A 21,134-nucleotide genomic window follows, 5' to 3' on the forward strand; every position below is an offset into this window, starting at 1 on the left:
CTGGAACGCAAGCTGACCGGCTCCCTGCATTCAGGGGCAGGAGGGGGTGTAACAGTGCAGTGAAGTAAATGAAGGAGCACAATTACTATTTTTGCAGATCGCACTGGACCAGAACGCAGGCACTAATGTGCCTGCATTCCGGGTCCAGCCGATCACAATGCAGACGGGGGGCGTGGCTGCGGTTCAATGCAGCCTTTGTGGTGTGAACTGGCCCTTAAGGGTGAAGTTCCTCTTTAATGACCCTATAGCAATATACTTTGTGAAAAAAAGAAAAAATCCTTTGTTAGATTTACCGGTAACGGTATTTGAGAACCTGAGAGAATCTTGCTGCGACAGAACTTCCACTCTGTAATGTCTGGTGAAGGTGTTCTCTCCTGACCACACAGCGGCTCTGCAGATCTGTTCCACCGAAGCCCCAGCTCTCTCTGCCCACGAAGTAGCTAGAGACCTAGTAGAATAAGCCCTTACCGAACTAGGCACTTTCTGATTTATAAACATAAGCAATAGTCTGCCTAATCCACCGGACTATAAAGGCTCTAGGAACCTTTAAGCCCAACACCAAAAAACAAAACAAAAAGAAGATGACTGGATTTTCTGAAACCCCTGGTGACCTCTAAATATCCCAGGAGACACCTTCTAACATCCAGAGTATGGAACGCTTCTTCCCTAGGACCCCGAGGATTCTCACAAAATGAGGGTAAAATGATCTTGAGACATATGGAAACAGGAAGATACTTTTGGCAAGTACAAAGAATCTGATCTAAGTATCACTGCGTCAAGAAGTATAACCAAATAAGGATGCTTAATGGATAATGCCTGCAGATCCCCAACTCTTCTGGCTGAAGTAATAGCTAGTAAAAAAGCAAGTTTTACTAACTGATCTGCAACTCAATTTATAACTTTTGTATCATGTGTTTTTTCTGGATTTTTGGTTGATATTCGGTCTCTATCATTTAAAATAAACCAATGATAAAAAAAATTATAGACCTTTCATTTCTTTTTAAGTGGGCAAACTTACAAAATCTGCAGGGGATCAAATAATTATTTTCCTCACTGTAATCCAGGAAAAATGCTGACAGGCTTAGGTCAGTGTCTCAAATGGACAGAGTATCCCTTCCAGAGGCTCCAAATTGATTATATTCAGTTGCCAAAGTATGGGCCTTATAAGTATGAGCTTTTCTGTGTTGACATGTTTTCAGAGGCCTGGCTTGTGGCAAGAACTACAGCAGAGCTACAGCAAAAAAATTATTAGCCGAGGTAGTATGCCGTTATGCAATTCCAGAGGTAATTGAGAGTGATAGGAGCTCCCATTGCACAGCAGAAATTTTCACTTATCTTCTTGAGTGTTTAAATATCAGTCAGGCCCTACATACTCCCTATCATCCTCAGTCTTCTGGTAAGATAGAGAGAATAAAATGGAGTCGTCAAAAATAGATTGGCTAAGTTAAGAGAGGAGACAGGTAAATCATGGTGAAGTGCCTTTCTATAGCTCTCTATTCCATTAAGACTGGACTATCGCCTTATGAGATTTTGTTTGGAACAGTTCCAAGGTTGGGTTGCTATTTTCCACAACAATTGGAGCGAATGATTTATTTCCTCATGTGCAAGCTTTGCAGCAAAGGCTTATGAGAATTCATGATCTTTTCTATTCTTCTATCCCAGATCCCTCTGCAATCACAGGTACCCATTGCTTAAAGCCAGGGGATTTTGGGTTAGTGAGAAAACCAACAAGGAAAAAAAGTCTTGGAGAGATTTGAGGGGCCTTTCCAGGTTTTGCTGACTACAGAGACCGCTGTCAAAATCAAAAGGAAACCCTCTTGTATACACGCCAGCCATTGCAAGAAGTTGCACTGAGATGCTGTTAAAGAGTCTGCTTGAGAGACAGTTTTCCTTGCCATATCTTTTTTCATAGGAATAGCTGTGCTGCTACTAGTGCATATGAAGGCTAATTTAACCGATTGTTGGGTACGCTCTAGTCCTCCTCTTAGTGTAAAGCAGCCAGCATTAGTGGCCGTAACTGTCCACTATTCAGTTGCTATTGAGGAACACTTTAATCTAACCATTGAGTTACCAGAACCATATAATAAATGGTGGGGTACAGGGATTAGTGGACATTTTACAAGCACTGACCTAGTTACATGTAGAAAACTACAAAAGCCCATTTATATTACAGGGAAGCAAGGGACACCCCCCATATGCTTTAATATTACAGGCCATGAAAAACCATTAGGAAGGACATCATGCCTTGGGGGTACTATTATTATTCCTTTAGGTAGAAATCCTTATGATATACTACAGAGAACAACAGTTAAGTCACAGATGCAACAGCCATTTATGCAAGCCATGTCACAACTTACATTCTTCAATTCCTCTTTATATGCAATGTCTTTTACTTTTACACAAATAATGAGTAATCTAACAAACTGTTTTGGACCTCCCAACCCATTTTATTTCTTATGCGGGTCAGCAGCTTACAAGGTTTTCCCACTTAAGCGTAATGCTGTTTGTAGCCTTATAATTCTAGTCCCTGCCACCTATGCCCATGAGGGAGAAGTAACTGCCCGATATATAGCCCACCCAGAATGGAGGAAAATAACTATTTGGTACTGGAGATATGATTGGTCATATTTCCCTAGCTGGCTCGGGTGGGGACAAATGATGATGACTAGACTTGATAATTTTTCCCTTATTATTGATAAAATTTTAAATGAGACCTCTTCTGCTGTCCAACTTCTTAATGAGGGCGAGAGTTGTGTAAATTGGCCCTGCAAGAGAAAATGGCTCTAGACTATTTGCTAGCCTCTGAAGACGGATTTTCCAAATACATTGGGAAAGAGTGTTGTACTTAGTTATCAGACATAAGAACATTTAACAAAACTACAGGATCTGCAACAAGAGGCTAGACAAATAGAGAATGGATGGAATCATTTTAAAGGATTTGGGAGTTTTGGAGATTGGTTCAGTGGTATATTCAGTTGGTCCAAAAAACTTGGCATGCTGTTTTTATTGATTTTATTGCTTATACTTGTTCTTTACCTTGCAGTCAAGCTTCTGATACCTGGTGTCCAGAATGCATACTACTAGGGTATGGTCCCCCTACAACCGTTCACTGAAAAGTGATGATCCAGAGACTTATATCTAAGACTTGCTTTATTCACTCCAAACCGAGGGAATGGACCTCATGAAGGAGAAGACTGGTGGTCCCCGGCCAGTTGGGAGACGCTCTGAATCTCCCTACCCGGAAATACCTTCGCACAATCTAAGAGACTTTGTTAGGAATGATGATATCATCAAAAAAGGGAGGAGGAGTTGACAAAGAGATTATGGACCCCCAGAGCATGCAGTTAGAGCACCACTTTAACTTATATAAACTTTTAGCAATTTTCAGTTAAACTTGTGCATTTTCTCTCTTTGTAGCCTTGATTTGGGAACTTGTGGTTTTGTTTAGGCTACATCTTGCCAATATTAATTATATTGTGCCAAGGACGCATAACTTTAGTTTTAAAACAATTTTCACATGATGTTGATTTTACAATATATGTCGAATACATATTTTAATGAGTAGTTAACACCTAGAAATGCCTAGAATACATTATTAATGATGATGTCAATAAATATCAGTTGTTTATCCAAATAAAATAGAAACTGCTATACAGATGCTCTTGTGTCCACGTCAGTTTCTCTAGCATTATGCTATATGGGTGTACCTTAACCGTTTTCTTCTAGGATAAGCGTGGTATCAAATCTAATTCTGTCTACGACAAACAGACTTATTTGCCCACCACTTCCTATAGAGAAGAAACTTTGTTGCCGGCAATCTAACTTGTACTTTTACTACAGCTAGACCACCAATTACATACAGACTTATAAAATCAACTGTGTTGCACTGTGCCTTATAACACTATTTTGTGGAATACAAAGATAAATGCATAAACAATAAAAATCATGTGCTCTCACCAAAATGTGATGTATAAAGTGGAAACAGTGCAGACACCTATATTGCCCCATGCCCAAAACAACTGTGCAACAATCGGTGCAAAACAACAAAAACACATTTATTTATTTATTTTCTTTTTGTGCTTTTGTGCCACAACAAATCTCAAATCAATCCAATCCTTTAATCACAGCAGTAGAAAGTGCAAATGAGTGCATTATACATCATTCCAAGTGCAAAAACCACATATATCTGATAATCAGTTATATATATAAAAAAAAGTACAATAGCTCAACCCCAATCAATCTGAAAAAGTGTCAGCATGGGAAGAACCCTGGGACCCGATGAAGGCACTCTCTTTGGACAAGGGAGACAGCAATCAGTGCAGTGTAGTGTCCCACTAACAATGTGAACCTACATCAGAGAGGTTTGAGTTTGGGGAGACTTTTGAAAGGAGGTGGAAAAGGAGACCACCAGTAGATCTAAGTATAGATCCTGCTATTAGTGGAGAGGAGCTGTATGGTGAGGACTGAACGGAGTGAAAGAGGAGAGAAGAGTTCAATGCTTATTGAATGGGATACGTTTAGAAAGAAAAAAAATAACATCCTCTTACTAAGGCATATTATTAAGGGCTATCTGGTGAGTACAATAGAGAGCAATTAAGGAGCACAGTCACACATTGTGGAATAACAGTGCACTATTCCAGTAAAGAAAAAGCATGGTGTCACTTTCAGGATTGACGTTTCTACCCATTTATTTATCCATTCAAGATGTTGGACTTTTTTTTGAATATAACTGATTACCAGATCTATGTTGGTTTTGCACTTGGAATGATGTATAATGTACTTACTACTACTGTGATTATATGATTGGATTGATTTGAGATTTGTTGTTGCACAAAAGGAATTTATTTATATATTTTTTTGCACTGATTATCACACAGTTGTTTTGGGCATAGTGCAATATAGGTGTCTGTACCGTTTTACACCTTGCACCAAACTGCACTTTATACATATTATGGTGAGAGCACATGGTTTTCTTTATTGTTTATGCATTGATCTTTGTATTGCACACAATAGTGTTATAAGACACAGCGCAATAGTGATTTTATAATATTGGAGTAAGTGCGCACACTTTTTGGGTAGCTGCAGCTTGCAGCTGTAGATTTTTTTGAGTTAGATTCTAGCCCGTTTTTTTTTCTGTTTATATATACATACAGACTTGTCCAGCAGGACCAAGTAAGTCATATTTCTCTTCTCTGGTGGCTGGGTGTACCTCAGGGAATAGTCACACTTATATAGCTCTATCCATTTCCTTGCAGGTATTCCAAAAAAATATACCAGTTTAAGCCATCGTTAAATCAGGGGACTTCATGGATATAAATTTTGCCAAGCTGCACGGCATTCCTTTGCAGCCAAAAATCATAGACTGACTGTGCATCTAGCAGATTGAACAGGTCTCAAGTTGTGGGCTATAACTCTTGAAACTAGCCTGCTCCCTGTATCCTCTGACAACAGTTCTTTCAGCTGGATATAATTCCAACTCTGTTTCCTGTTATCCTCAGTATCCCCCGGCTTCAAGCATACAACAACTAAATCAGACTGAAGCACAGGAAAGAGGAAAATCTCTCTCTAGTGTCAGAATTACTGCCACCAGCGCTCTGCCATTGGAACATTCCTGCTTCTATGCCTTCAATCTGAATCCAATCACAGTTTGTTCAACTTATCAGAACTTTTTGGCGGTTGTGGAGCCTACACCAGGATTGCATTATCTCTCTTCTCACTCTTAAAATGCTATGCTTATCTGTGACCAGTGGCTACCAACTGCACAAAGAATACAGGACAAACTTCTAACCTCAAATTTAAAAGCCCATCCAAGTTTGGCTCCTTAATACGCTTCCTACTAATGTCTAGATACCATCACTACTTATGTAACCTATGTTACGATCATGTACATCTAACTTCCACTCCTGCCATTACTTAACAGTTTTACATCCAACACTAATATAATGTCCAGTCTGGCAGTTTCCAATTCCAAATGTTTTAATGCACTGGTAAAAACAGACACTCAGGCAATCAAAAGCTGAGCTTCCATTGCTGACACAGCACAAGTTCTCCCTCCACAATCTGATCAGCTCACCTATTTCCAATGTTTTCTACCCTTTTTTAAAATGTTTATGGGCATGATTATCTGTATTACCATCCTAATTTATATAGGAATAATAATATTATGCAGTACAGGAAACAAACCAAGCTAAATGCCTGCTAAAATACAATTCGCCACATAGTTTAGGTTTACAACTTATCAGCAGCATCAGAACCTTAATGTATGTGTGTGCCTTGTATATGTGGTTGTTTGGGGCAACACCACTCAGAATTGTTAAATGTAACAATAGTGAGTTATATAGGATTAATTTGTTTCCACATTATATTATTTCTAGAATTCTTGGATTAGTTTGTACTTTAGATTTAATAAAAAAATATATTTTTGATAATACTGTGGAAACCAGTTTATTCTTTAATAATATTTGTTTTCAATAAGTCAGAGCATGTAATAACAATACTAATAATGCAAGTCTATACTTGCACCGAGAGGGAGAAAAAAAATGTACAACTATTTTGAAATTATATTTATCAGGAAGCACAGCCTATATTACCTTTAAATCTAACGAGCAAATATGGCTGTTTCTGTATATTTATAGGATATAACCTAAATAAAGCAGATCACATTCTCATGTACAAAAAAAAACAAAAAACCTGTGGATTTGCTTCAATACTCTGTGCTTGTTTTTAAGTAAGTTCCTAAATCACATAGTCAAACACTCCACATGATGAACAGCATTTACAGTAAATGGTGAAGCACCTGTTCTTATGCCTACAATTCTTTACCTGGGCGTAGGCAAATAATTGGGGTATTCTAAACCTTAAGCTTGTATACTGGACATTTGATGACTATGATCTTTATAACAGGGGAAGATGCTTTAGCTGTAATGCTGGGTATACAGATAGCAATTTTAAAGTGGACCTTTACCCATATCTTTGAAATAACAACAAACACACTTTTAGAAATGTTTAGTAATGACAATCTACAAACACATACTTCTAGATAATTGCAGGCTTTGTATTCTTTGCATACCTTATTTCTCTTTTCTTTCTTAGTCTTCTGGCAGTGGCCATGTTAACTAAGGGCAGATTAATATATCTCCCTTTACTTCCTGGAACTCTGGTACATGTGACCATGCACATCACCTCAGGGGAGGAAAATGCCTTTCCCTAAGATCTTGTGAGATTAGATTAGATTTTCCAGCAATGCTTTGCTGATGTAACCTTCCCAAGATGCAATGCTTTAGCACTTACATCATTTGTGCTGAAACTGGAAGTAGAAGAGCTCTATTTGTAAGTAAATAAAAACAAGTTTAACTAATGAATGTAAGATGATTTTAAATCAGCATGCAAAGCTGCATGCTGATGTGATGTTTTAGTAAATAGGGTAAAGGCCCCCTTTAAGGCAATCTTCCCAACACTTTAATACATTTTATTACTACAATCAAAAGTGTTTGAAATAACTAAAGCAAACTACCATTAACTATAAAATGCAACCAAATAGTAATTCATGAAAAATGAATTAGTTTTTTTCAGCTTGATTGCTTAGTGATTGACTGAAATTAGAGGATTATCCAACTGAACCCTTTTTTTATACTGGTAGAAAATCAAACAATGAAGATTGAATGATTAGATTAGCATGTATTTGACCAGGATAAAACTCCTATTTTATTTCCATACCTGTATTTTTAGGAGCATCCATGTAAACTGGTGCAGGGGGTTGGCCACCTTGCCAGCCATACTGTGGGTACCCTTGATAGCCGGGCTGCCCTGGTTGATAGCCTGGTTGCCCTGGTTGATAGCCTGGTTGCCCTGGCTGATAGCCTGGTTGCCCTGGCTGATAGCCTTCAGGGCCTGGAGGGTAACCAGGATACGGAGTAGGACCTGGGCCACCTTGTCCATATGGAGGGTAAGGAGCTGTAGGATTTACTCCTGAATATGGTGGAGGATTTTCATAATTCATGATGGTCACCTAAAACAAAGAACATAAATAATATAAAATCGCATGCATATTACAATTGCTACACAGAAAGCCCATGCATACGATCTGAAATAGAATTACTAAGAGTGCATTTTATTTTATATGTTGCCATCCACATAAACTGTACTATTATGGAACCCAGCACATCAAAACAATAATGCAATAACTCTGTTGCAACAATGAACAAAGCCAAAATTATTTTAAAACATTTTTTTTTTTGGAATTCCAAAAATACAAAATCTTCTTACTTTGTTTTTAGCATAACTGTCTTCACCTCATATAGAAGAGCTAATCTTTTACATGAATACAAATAAGAAACATACTCCTGATTTACGTTCACAAACCATATATTTTCACAATGGAAAAACACCAATAAACTTAAAATTATATTATACTCCATTATTTACATCCCATAATTATCCTGAAAATGTATAAGAGGTAGGTTTCAATAAAAAAAAATTACACCAAGATTGTTCTATCAACAATATAAAGATTTAACCGTTGCATTAACCCTTGGATAAAACTGTAAATCTGTAATTTAAACAAACTTAACTATATAGGGCTCATTCACACCAGCACACATGTTGTTATGCACATAATGTGTACGTTGTAAATGCATGCTGGTGTGAGTTGTAAATGTGAACTGCGATGTGTTGCTAAAGCGAAGTGCTTGCTTTACTTTCCCCAGCTGTATGCAATTCATACCTGCTGCAGCACACTGCTATGTATTATACTGCATCGGAATGTGCAGCCAAAAATGCAACAAGTCCTAAAGAATTTTTAGCACACACCAATAACCTTGTTTCTTGTTTGGGGCTGTGTTGGGCAAACACTGCCCAACGCAGCCCAACACAGCTGGACAATTTGTCAAGCCGGGTGGTGATTACAGGGCCACACACTTTGGCTGATTATGTAGAAATTGGAAAAAATTAAATCAGTGTATCGCTAGCTTTTGACCACTTTATCCAAGAAGGCAACAGAGGAATTTCTTCTGAGGAATTTGCACTCATGCTGGTCTTGTTTAAGGAGTCACTGAATTTCAGTCACCTCATTACAAATCTTCTAGAGTTGCCCCAAAATTAAGATTTTAAAACAGAAATGAAAAAATGTCAGGCCGAAATCGGAAAAAAAAAATTCTAACTTTTTCAAATTTTTAAAAATATTTTATATTTATATTAAATATTTTTATTTACTTTTTACTTTTACATGGAAAATCAGGATGGGAGAAAAATCTACAAATCCGTTGACTTCCTAAGATCATCGGAGACCATAATCACTGACCCTCGGTACAAGTTATTCTGAACTCAGTCTTAAAATGACCAGTTGATTAACCTGTTCAAATAGACAGGGTCCACTGGGCCCTTTGGAGGTCCTAAGAGATGTGACATGTAGATTTGGCTACTACGATGAGAAAAAAACAAACAAAACAAGAACATCCTTCCAAGAGGTCAGAGCAGTCATTCACATACACATTAAGAGAGCCATTATATAGATATATAACAATCTACTATACCAATCAGACCCTACTAAGAAGATCAGCCTTGAAACCCAGTAGACATTCTGAAAAAACAAAAAATTCCCTGTGCGCTCATTGCTTACAAAAATATGCGGCCAACCTAACGACATGTAGACTTTCTGCAAAAGGACTAGACATCTCTACAGTGCTACCAAGCAAGCAGGATCCTTTAGACATTCTTCAAAAATGTTTAAAACCAACCCTTGGCAAGCAGTCCCACCAAACAAGACAGCAAGGAAATAATAGCTCAGGAGTGGATTTAAGATACCCAAACCTGGCATGAAAAATTAATTATGTTAACATTGGGTGGTGGTGATTATCCTCCACCACAGCTAGTGAACTGATCCCATTAACCCCTAAAACCCTGGTTTTTACATTAGCTCCTCCAGCAGTGAATCAGGTAGACTGTGAGAATTACTCAGAATATACAGTATATTACATATGCTACAATCAATTTAAAAAAGGAGGTGCTCAGAGCTGTTAACATGAAGCCACACAGCACATCCAGCCAAGTCTTTACCCTGTATCACCCTTTAGCCCTGGGGTAAGATCTTACATGCACATTAGCTATATCAGACTATATTACTCAGTTGGGACCAGATAAAGTTGGTACTAGCTCTCCCCATTGAATCAGGTCCCCCAACCCCCCATTACTTCAGCAACTCCAATTTAAAACCACCGAAAGCATAATTTTAATAGGCATGTTCTCTCTACTTTAACATCGAGATCAAGATTAACATGGCAGGTATCAATTGCTTAAAGCAGGTCTCAAACTCAATTTAGTTGGGGGCCACTGGACACATTTTTTAGTCCCGTGGTGGCCGCTACTATATACGGTACCAGTTTTAATGTATGCACATGTTAAAAACGGCAACTGTCACCCATTCAAGTTAATGATCAGGTAACAGCTGCTGCATGTAAATGCCTGCACACCGCATGTAATCATATGTGAAAGGATAATACATTTCCCAAAGAAAAAAATGTCACTTACATTGGTGTCCGAGAACTGGGAGGAAAGGCGGCCTCGGATGGGGCTTGAGGGGTTCGAGAAGAGAGCCTTCACTGGGTGGGTGCCCAGCAGGGGAAAGCCCGTCCAAGCGAGCGGGTAGCTGGAACCGGAGGGAGAAAGGAAGCCGGAGGTCCGTTCGTGTTCCTGCTGTGTCTGCGGGGGGTAGGTTGAATGGGACTCGGCGGCTTGCAGTCGGCTTCAGCGGACGTTACTGCGGCTGTAGGAAACACCGCTCGGTGAAAGTTAGAGTCCTATGCTTGTCAGTGTAAGGAGTAGGGCGGCATGTGGGTCGCCAACCAGCGGCAGTAAATGGACGTTGTCCCGATGACAGGCAAGTCAGCGGCGACAAAGTTGCTGGTGAGGTTAAAAAATGACGCGGAGCAGCGCGTTATGGAGTGATATTTCCATGGCGGGAAACAGCCGCATTGAATACGGATCCCCATGGATCACGGGGGGACGTGCATGACAATAGACAATGCCCATGACCCCATGATGATTGAAGAACCGTTTGACTAGTGGGGGGTAATAATCTTAAAATGTTTATAAAAGAATGTGTAAAATTGGAAGGTTTAGATAATGGTTAGGATCTCTATTTCCTCATTTAGTCCTCCTGGAGCAAGGGTATTAAGCTGATAGATCCAAAAGGTTTCTTGTCTGCATAACCTCTGGAAACGTTCAGGTGGGGAATAATGCTCCGGGATATGTCCTATGGCAAAGACATGTAGGTCTTGAATTCGTTTGCCATGTTTCAGAGCAAAGTGTCTGTGGACACTGTGGTCAAGATCACCATCCGCGATCAGTCGTCTGTGTTCCCCAATCCTTCTTAGGGGATGGATGGTGCGGCCGAAGTCTACCAAATTACACGGACATTTTAGGCTATAGACTACATTGTCATGCGAACAAGTAAACTGTCTAATGAGATGGATGTTGTTCAAATGGTCCGTGAATTCAAATTGTCCATGAGAAATAAACTGGCAGGTGAGGCAGCTGGGTTTTTTGCATTGATAGGTGCCCACTCTTATCAAAACAAAGGTGTGGTGTGTCTCTATTCTATCTTGCTTGAATTTTATTTGGTGATAATTCGTTTTTAAAAGGTTTCTGGCCTTCCTAAACGTGACTGAGGGTTTAGCTGGAATAAATGGGCCCAATTTTGGGTCCTGTTTTAGGATGTGCCAATTCTTACGAATAACGCGCTGTAGGTTGTTATGACTATTGTTGAAGGTAGTTATGAACCTTAATTCAGCCTCGGGTTCAGGACGTGTATCAGTAACTGGAGGAAGTGAGTGTAAGTAAGTGGAGTAGGCATTATGAACAAGTTGGCCTGGGTAAGCTTTTTCTTTAAATTTGTTGGTGAGAAGTAGACTCTGTGTGGTGAAGTCAGTGACCTTGGAACAATTGCGTTTTAATCTACAGAACTGGCTCTTGGGAATGTTTTTTAACCATCTTGGATGGTGACAGCTATGAAAGTGTAAGAGTTTCCACTGGTGGGTTTTACGTGATTACTGGTGGTGATGGTGTTACCGTCAGAGGAAAGTTCTTAATCTAGGAAAACTAGTTTTTCTGGGTTGAACACATGTGTGAATGACAGACCCAGTGTGTTGCTATTGCAATGAGAGACAAATAGTGGTATGGATTCCAGGGGGGCCATCCCACATGATGACAATGTCATCAATATATCGTCCATAAAAAATGATGTTAGGAGCGTAAGGGATGTTGTTCCATATGGAATGGTCTTCCCAGAAACCCATAGTGAGGTTGGTGTAACTTGGGGCATAATTGGCCCCCATGGCTGTACCTTTGATTTGTAAATGGAAGTAATCCAAGAAGGCAAAGTAATTATGTTCTAATGTAAATTTTGTGCAATCCACAATAAATTGTGCTAGTTTATAATGCATAGTGGAGTGGGACGATAGGAAATATTGCAGTGCATTAAGGCCTACATCATGTGGGATAGAGGTGTATAATGAAGAGACATCTAATGACAGCCAGGAGTAGGAGGGATTCCATTTGTACTTTGATAGGATCTGTATTAAATGACTTTTATAGTCCTTGATATATGAGGGCAAATTTGTGACCTGCAAAAAATGGTCTATGTAAACAGATAGGCCGCTTGTGAGGCTATTGGTACTTTCTCCATCCGGTTCAACCTTGGACGGGCTTTCCCCTGCTGGGCACCCACCCAGTGAAGGCTCTCTTCTCGAACCCCATCAGAGGTCGCCTTTCCTCCAGTCCTCGGACACCAATGTAAGTGATATTTTTTATTTGCGAGTACAAACATACACTCAGGTTATTGCGTCCTTTCATGTTTTTTAGTTGTATCAATCACAGGTGCCTCCTCGGGGTCTCTAGGGCTGCATACCACACCACATCTTAATTCTACCCAAGAGCACTGTACACTGTTTTTGTCATAATAAATTTCCCCCCTCCCAAGCCCCCAGAACACATAATAAACTTCCCCCCTCCCTCCCAAGCCCCCAGAACATAATAAACTTCCCCCCACCCTCAAAGCCCACAGAACACATATAATACACTCCTCTCTCTTTTCCTTCCAAGCCCCCTCACCTGCTTGCATCTTTGCAAGGAGGAGGCACATCATCATTCCCTGGTGATCTAGTGGTGATTAGTAAGGTCTAGTGCAGACCTTACTAATTATCCATCTTTTGGCTGGAGCTCAGAACTGACAGAGCTCCGGCCGGTGCTGACAGGAGCAGCTTTGCGGTCTGCATCCGACAGAGATGCAGAGCGTATAGCTGCTCCCGCAAGTTGGGCTCGCGGTCCGTGACCGTGTGTCCGACTTAACAGCTGGATGCGGGCCACATAGTACCGCCTCGCGGTCCGGAGTTGGCCCTCAGGCCGGTACTTTGAGACCCCTGGCTTAAAGGCTCCTTGCAAAAAAACACTAGATATGCACTGATACCGGTATTTTGGTACAGAGTACCGATAATTTTTTTTCGGTACTCGCCGATACCAATTACTGAGTAACGGAAGTCCTATTCAGGAAGCCGGGCAGCGTGTAAAGACTCGCCACCTGGCTTCCCGATTAACAAGAAAGTCTGTCCCTTCATGTCCAGCCTGTCACCCCCGGGGCCTCTCCAGCCAGAACGCGGCCTTCCTCCGGTACCCAGCCGGAGTAGTCTGGCCGGCCAATCAGGAAGCTGGACGCTGTGTAATGACGCAACGCCCTGCTTTCTGATAGGCCGGGAGGCTGGCTCCATGCTCCCTCGTCATCTCATGAAGCCAGCATCCCGGCCAATCTGAATGCTGGGTGCTGCGTCAATACATGGCGCTCGGCTTCCTGATGAGCCAGCTTCCCGGCCAATCAGGAAACCGGGCAACGTGTAATGACGCGCTGCCCGGCTTCCTGATACAGGAAGTACTCGTGCTAGGCATCAGAGTACTAGTACTCGCCCAAATACTCGGTATCGGCACCGATATCGATACTAGTATCGGTATCGGCGCATCTCTAAAAAACACCATAGCTACCCTTTACACACCCAGCAAAAACCAAACAACTTTCCTAGCAGCTTCTGTTCACAACCCCTTTTAAGACTTGTCCTCTGGAAAAACAGATTGCATACTCAAAGATGAACTGTTAAAGCAGAGCCTACATAGTGCTCAGTTGCTTGCGACACCCCAAACCTAAAGATTATACATATTACTCACATTGCCACTCTACATATACAAGAATCGATCTGACATATCTAGACCACCATTAGCATAAAGAATTACAAAGTAACATGACTTGACCAAACTTTCTATAACCACTTGACAATTACAGCTTGTATAACCCCTTCATTACCAAGCCATTTCCACATTCCAGTGCTATGATACTTTGACTAACTCTGTCATGCTTGGTCTGACTATTGCACCACCCAATGCTTGCTGTTTACATTCAGCTGTCGGCTGCAGAATCTAGCCGTCGGCAGTGGGTGGAAGCTATAGCAGGCTGGCTATTGCACACGCCCACTGCCTGCTGTCAACCAGCAGAGGAAGCGCAAGATTCGGCAGCTGGATGTAAACAGAATATCGGTACCTCATAACGGTTATTGGCCTGGAAGGCCCATAATTACCATCGGTTCTCAAAAAACCATGTCTGTCGACCCATACTTCAACTAATGGGAAGGCTTCAGTGTTGATTTCTGTAGGTTGAGGTTCCAACCAGCTCGGTGGAGTCTGCATTGTCTGCTGAAAGTTGGATAATAGGGCTAGTGCTATCTGCTCCATGAAGAGAACGTCGTCCAAGTACCCAATTATGGGCATTCCTTAGGACAGAAGCATGGCCAAGATAGGGGCCAGCACCTTGTTGCAAACCCAGGGTGCCGTTGACAGACTGAATGCAAAGCACAACAAACAGGATTGGGTGCCCACAGTAACTAACAGTGGGCAGGAAATATGAGGATGTGTAAATACCAAGGCCACCAAGGCCAGAAAAAAATCAACCGGGTGAAGAGAGGAAATGACAGAACACCTGGACTCCAATACAACACTTTTGGACCCACAGGAACCTGTTGATGGTCAGGTCTAGGACAATGCATCTAGGACAGAGTTCTTCTTCTGAAGTAAGTAGGTACTGTGTTTCCCCTTCCCCCTGTAGGTATCAAAGGATTTAGCCAAAAATACATTATCCAGCAAAGGGCATATGCTTTAGGCATTTCTTGCAGGGGATCTCCGCAGACCAGCATGTGAACTGAATACACTACATGTGATCAGACCGGAGATTTTGCATCCATGATCTGCCATGTGCACCCCAACAAATTCATGACCTTAGGGCGAGAGGGTGCCATGTGTCTACACACTTGCAGGCAGTAGGTGACCCAGGTTTGAGCAGTGCAGCTTTACCCTTTTTCTGTGTCTGTGCAGAGTCGCAGCAGCAGGAAGCATGATTTCAGCCACGGCCCTGGACATGTACAGCACCCTGCTGGAAACCACATATGCTGTTCAAGTGTTAAGGAGGGTCCAATGAATAAGCAGATTTAAGGCCAGACTGGTTCCTCCTTCTGATGGAGTCCAAGTACTGTCCACCAAGGCTCTGGAGGAGGAGAAAACCAATGTAGATAGCTGCTGGAGGTACCATAGTGGCATACAGTAGCATGTAGAGAAACTTGCAATTAGAGTTGTGTAGAAAAAACAAAACAAAAACATTTAAAAAAATGCAAAAGGGTGTACTTCTATCAGAGCTGAGAGAATGCATCCATCACTTGGAACACTAGAAAAAAAACTGAAACAGGCTGGAAGTGGGAGGGTTTATACAGAAGTCACCCACTTGTGCAACTAGATCGATTGTTAATGGACTGTATATTAATAGTCTTAAAGGAGCTCCACTTATACTGGTAGTTAATCCAGAGATGTATGCACTTATCCTGCAGCCTGGTTAGTTGGATAGGGAAACATCCATGTAAATTACACGGATCTTTTCATGAAGATCTGAAAGGCATCTTCCAATGTAAAAAAATTGAGGTGCAAAAACGTGCATTTAATCACACATGGACAATCGAGTAGGGAAAGAATATCCCATTACCCGTTTTCTAAACTGCTCTAAAGAATTTGTTGTTTATGGTCTAACTTGCCCCTGTGGCCTTCTATATATAGAAAGTACATGGTCCCATCACACTCCTGACCGCAAGATCCCTTTAAAGCAGTGGGTGCTATGGTAGCCAGCGGGTGGCAACTGCCATAGTTGTAGATATAAGCAGAGACACCGGCACTCCAAAATTGAAAAGCAAACCGTATATTTATTGACGTGCAGCATAACAGGTATTGCAACAAACGTTTTGGGATCACACAGGATCCCCTTCCACAGGCAACAGCATACAGTGTCAGTGCAAAGAAGCAACTAATATATAGCACTAAATCAATCAAAAACAGCCAATCATGACACCCCATGTGACCCTAAGACGTCATTGGTGACGTCACATTCCCGCCAGGTGTACACAACATAAATAGATGGGTTTTAAGCTGTAGTGGAGCACATCGTTCAAGCATAATACATAAAGTTACCTTTGATCAGCTCCTGTTTCCCAATGGTAACCGGCCGGGGCAACTGCTGGTATCCCTGAGGCAGATCGATCTGTGCGCAATACGTTATTAGAGTTACTGGAGGTGCTGGTGGGAGGAGCCACACACGGAAGACTGTGAGCTAAGACTACGTCACGTGTTACCGAGGTAACGGCAGGACGCCAATGCGCACGCAGAATCCATGTGGGTATGAAGCAGAGGCCCCAGTCAGTCAAATACAGGGGAGGAGCCACTGAGAAGCACGTAGCATCAATCATAATAGATCATCGAGCGCAGTAAGTCCCGCCCATACTGGAGGCAATAGTGGGATACTGGCTATGTCACTCATTGTCAAGGTAGCGGCAGGACGCTAATGCGCACACACATCCAAGATCGCTATAAGACATAAACCCCAATCAAAAAGGCAGGGGAAAAGCCTTTATATGCAAAGAAATTGGTAACCAGGAATGCTCATGTGTAATACACTAAATAAACAAAAAATAATAACAAGACATCATAAATTAAATAGAGGTAAGATTTGTAACGAATAAGATATGGGGTTGTATCGTGGATGGAGGCATAACATCAGAGGGAGTGTCAATCACTCAAAATAAATAAATACATACAGCAACCCAAGTCTCATGTACGATCAAGGTCATGTGCTGACCATACATATGCAAATCCCCAAAATCACATATGCAGTTACAACCACACAATATATTACCCTGTCTAAGGTATATTTAAAATAACAAAATTCATGCAAAATACAGTTCCTGAGAAAGCTAGCTCCATCACAAAAACAACCATCATCTGAAATGTAATATGTTGTATTGGTACAATACAATAACAAATCCATAACATCTGACATAGGGTATTTTATATGAGAAAATCCCAGAGACATATGATAATATCCCAATAGAGAAACAGTCTCCATGTTTTGGCATGTCAAATGAGCCAAAAGACTTGCATCAAAGACTATAAAGAAATGTTTTCAAAGCTCAAGAAACTGGGACTCATATCATGGCCACAGTACACAAATGGAAGCAGGGCATAACTATGGTCATCCAGGGTGGCTAGTCATGGAAAAAAATCCCATTGAGAGTTTAATAGAAAACAAGTGAACAATAGAAACAAATTAAAAATCGTGCAGTGGAAAATACCACCCACGGGAGTAGCGAAAAAAATAATTTTTATTATTAAAAGAAAAAAGGGATGGACCACTACTCATTGTACTACACTATACTTATGCTTAGAATACTCTCAGCGTTCAGGTAGAAAGCATGAGAGTAAGACTACTATTGAGACCCCTTGGAATCACACTTTCAAGTGTGTGGATCCAAAACGCCTCGCGTTGTAACAGAATTTTGTCATGATCGCCCCCTCCCCCCCCATACGGAGGGGTAATATGATCAATGCCCCATAGTTCATGTGTTTGATGTTTAGAATTTGCAAAGTGGACTGCCACAGGCTTGTTAAAGTCCACGGTTTCAACTTTAGAAGCCTTACCGATCGCTATTCTAATGTCACTTCTGTGTTTTTGAAAACGCCGTTTAAACGCCCCCCGAGTTTTACCGACGTATACAAGGCCGCATGGGCATTTGAGCAAGTAAATACAGGAATCAGTGTCACAGTTCATGTACCCTTTAATGGAAAATCTCCTACCGCTATGAGGGTGTGTCAATTGCTGATGTTGCACTTATAGCATCTGAAACATCCGGTACGGTGGGCAATCCTAATCGGTGTCTTGGAACACTTAGACCTAGGATCTGCTTGGACCAAGTGATCCCTCACTGTCCTGCTACATCGATACACATGCAGAGGGGGAGTTCTAATTGTGCTGTCAACTGTCTGTCAGCCTGTAAGATGTTTAAGTTTTTAGGCATGGACTTGCGGGTCAGATGTACTGAATTGTTAAATGTCTGAATAAAAGGAAGCCTGTTATCGACTGATTTTTCTATAAATAGGCGCACCACCAAGACACTACACTTTCGTTTTGGACAACATCGGCGATATATTGAACAGGGCTCTATCGACCACAGTGTACCGAGACATTTTGCCATTAAACACAATAAATCTGTGGGCCTAACAATATTTGCAATTGAGCACATCCCAAGCAGCAAAACTTTGATTTTGCAAACTTTGTAATCAGTAAACATACTGGATCTATACATTAAATACACTAAACCCTAATAGATTAAATGACCGGGGTGTGGAATTTCTATCGCCCGACACCCGGGACATGCAGTTCCCGGGCAAGTCTGTCAGCCCGGCAACTGCATGTCCCGGGTGTTTTTTTTTGTACATTTAGCCCTGCTCCGGACAAGCAGAGCTAAATGTACAGCGTGGAGCCACTGCTCGTTTTTAAACAAGTGATCTGATCAGATCACTTGTATGAAAGGAGCAGCGGCAATTGTGTCCAGCCGCCCCCCTCCCCCGTGGTTTTCAGGGTCTCCCGCTTCTCTGGGGGACCCGTGACCATGCCAGATGAGCTCACCATATACTCCGATACGCCCAAATGCTCCGATACCTTCCCCAATACCGGAACTTCTGGTCAGAGGAAGATTTCCTCTGAGTGGCAGTGCCGTAGGGGGGGAACATGGAGCCAGCTTCCCATGCGATCAGGAAGGCAGGCAGCAACTAATCACCCGCCTCCCGATTGGCCGGGAAGTCAGCTCCTTGCTGACTGGCTGGAAAGCCGGCTTCCCAGCCAATCACAATCAAGCCGACCAAACAACATGGAGTGGGCTTCCCTGGCAATCAGGAAGCCGGGTAGCATGTCATTACCCGCTGCCCGGCTTCCTGATTTTCCAGGAAGCCTGCTCCATGACAACGGAAGCACCGAATCGGCAAGTACCGATAGCAAAATATCAGTACTCGATACCCCAAAAACGGTATTGGTGTATCCCTAGTTTTGATTAAAACTATCTTTTTGTATTGGGACAAGTAGATTTGGCCCCCGCTTTAGCCATTGGACAAGTATTTTTTTTTTAATTTCCACACCCCTGAATGAGGAACTAGACGTCAGTACAATCTTATGTTTATGTGATTTTAACACATCCGAGCCAGTGCCCGACATGTCTAAGAGTCTTGCTATTATTTTTGTACATTCCACTTTGTACACTCTCGAAAGTTTGTGCTCCCACTGTATAAAACTGAGACTCTGTAGAACCTAACATTCTGTAGGCACTAAGGCCTCATTCACACCAAGACTGCATTGAAAATGCATGCGTTTTAGCCATTGCATTGCGATGCGTTTTGCCGCATTTTTGATGTGTTCCGATGCAGTTTTTTTCTCAAAATGCAAATCAGACTATATGTCACTTCCTTCTTCCTGTCACAGCACTTTCTTCCTTCGTTTTCTAGCTCAGACATGCTTCCTTTGTTTGAAGTCATGGTTTTATTTTTGGCTATAGCCATTCTCACCCAACGCAGGAGGTTATTATAATATAATAACGTCGTCATTTGGTGCACCCCTTGCTGACGGTCAGAGATATTTGATTATTAGATTAGCATCCATGTCTGCCATGTTTCCAGAGCTGTTCCATTCCTAATCTTCTCTACCAAATCACAGGAAGTCCCCAGATGACATTACTAAATCTGTGGGTTTGTATTTTTTAGTTGCGTTCCGTTGCATGCGTTTTTGATGCGTTTTGATGTCTTCTGTCGCATTTCGATGCAGTGAAAATAGTGCAAGCAGTACTTTTTCTGGCTGCATCGGAACGGACCAGTCTGGTGAGAGCAGAACAGAATCCCATTGGAAATCATTGTGCTGCGTTTTTGATGCAGCTCAAAAACGCAACGGACTGCATCTGGTGTGAATGGGCCCTAAGAGATTCCTGGATTATGCCAAATACTCACACCTCATACTGGTTCATTTTCCCACATTTTAGCAAATGTATTTGCACTTTTGCACATTGTATATGCATGCTATACATGCATGGTGCTCCCAATATTGCCTTTTACAATAAGGCCCTTACTAAATTTTCCTTATTCTGTCAAAAATTTCAAGCACATGCACTTTTGTGCGATGCACATGCATACATATGCACTTGCATCCATGTGTATTGTACACGCATCAGGGGTGTGGAATTCCTATCGCCCGGGACATGCATTTCTGGGCGCCGGTTGGGTAGTTTTTCTTGAGCGACTGAACAGCTGTCCAAGATCACCTGTAAGCATCCCGATTCTCAATCCTCCCTCCCCCAGCCGCTGCCTATCCCCCCTGCGCCTGTGTCCCCAGCCCCTGGCTCCCTCCCTGCCGTGGTCTTCCGCTCTTCTGGGGGATCCCAGACCACAGCAAATACATCAGGATGGAGAGAGAGGAGCAGAGCAGAGAACGTCCGTGTGAGCACTGACAGGAATGCTGCACTCACAGCCTTCCTGTCACAGGAGAACGAGCACAGTACTGTGCTAGAACTCCCCGTGTTGGAGGTGACAGAGTCAATAAAGAGAACCTGTCACCACCAAATGCTCTCACACAGGGGCTTGCTAGCTCCTGTTTGATAACGTTAGGTGAAATAAAAAGTCAAAAAAATAACAATTAAAAATGTTTAAAAAAAAAAAAAAAAAAACCCAAAAAAAAAAAAAGGAAAAAAAAA

At 41.8% G+C, this 21,134-nt stretch overlaps 1 protein-coding gene across 1 annotated transcript in view; it reads right to left on the bottom strand.

Moving 5' to 3' along the window:
- Positions 1–21,134, bottom strand: part of CYSTM1 (cysteine rich transmembrane module containing 1) — a 63,275-nt gene that overhangs the window by 19,458 nt on the left and 22,683 nt on the right. Inside the window, exon 2 of the mRNA XM_018566316.1 lies at positions 7,717–8,008. Coding sequence (XP_018421818.1) covers positions 7,717–7,999 — 283 coding nt within the window. The 5' untranslated portion in view covers positions 8,000–8,008. The remainder of the gene's footprint in view (positions 1–7,716; positions 8,009–21,134) is intronic.

This window comes from Nanorana parkeri, unplaced genomic scaffold (assembly GCF_000935625.1).
Source record: "Nanorana parkeri isolate BGI_ZX_2015 unplaced genomic scaffold, ASM93562v1 scaffold936, whole genome shotgun sequence".
In the NCBI taxonomy this organism is placed as follows: Eukaryota; Metazoa; Chordata; class Amphibia; order Anura; family Dicroglossidae; genus Nanorana; species Nanorana parkeri.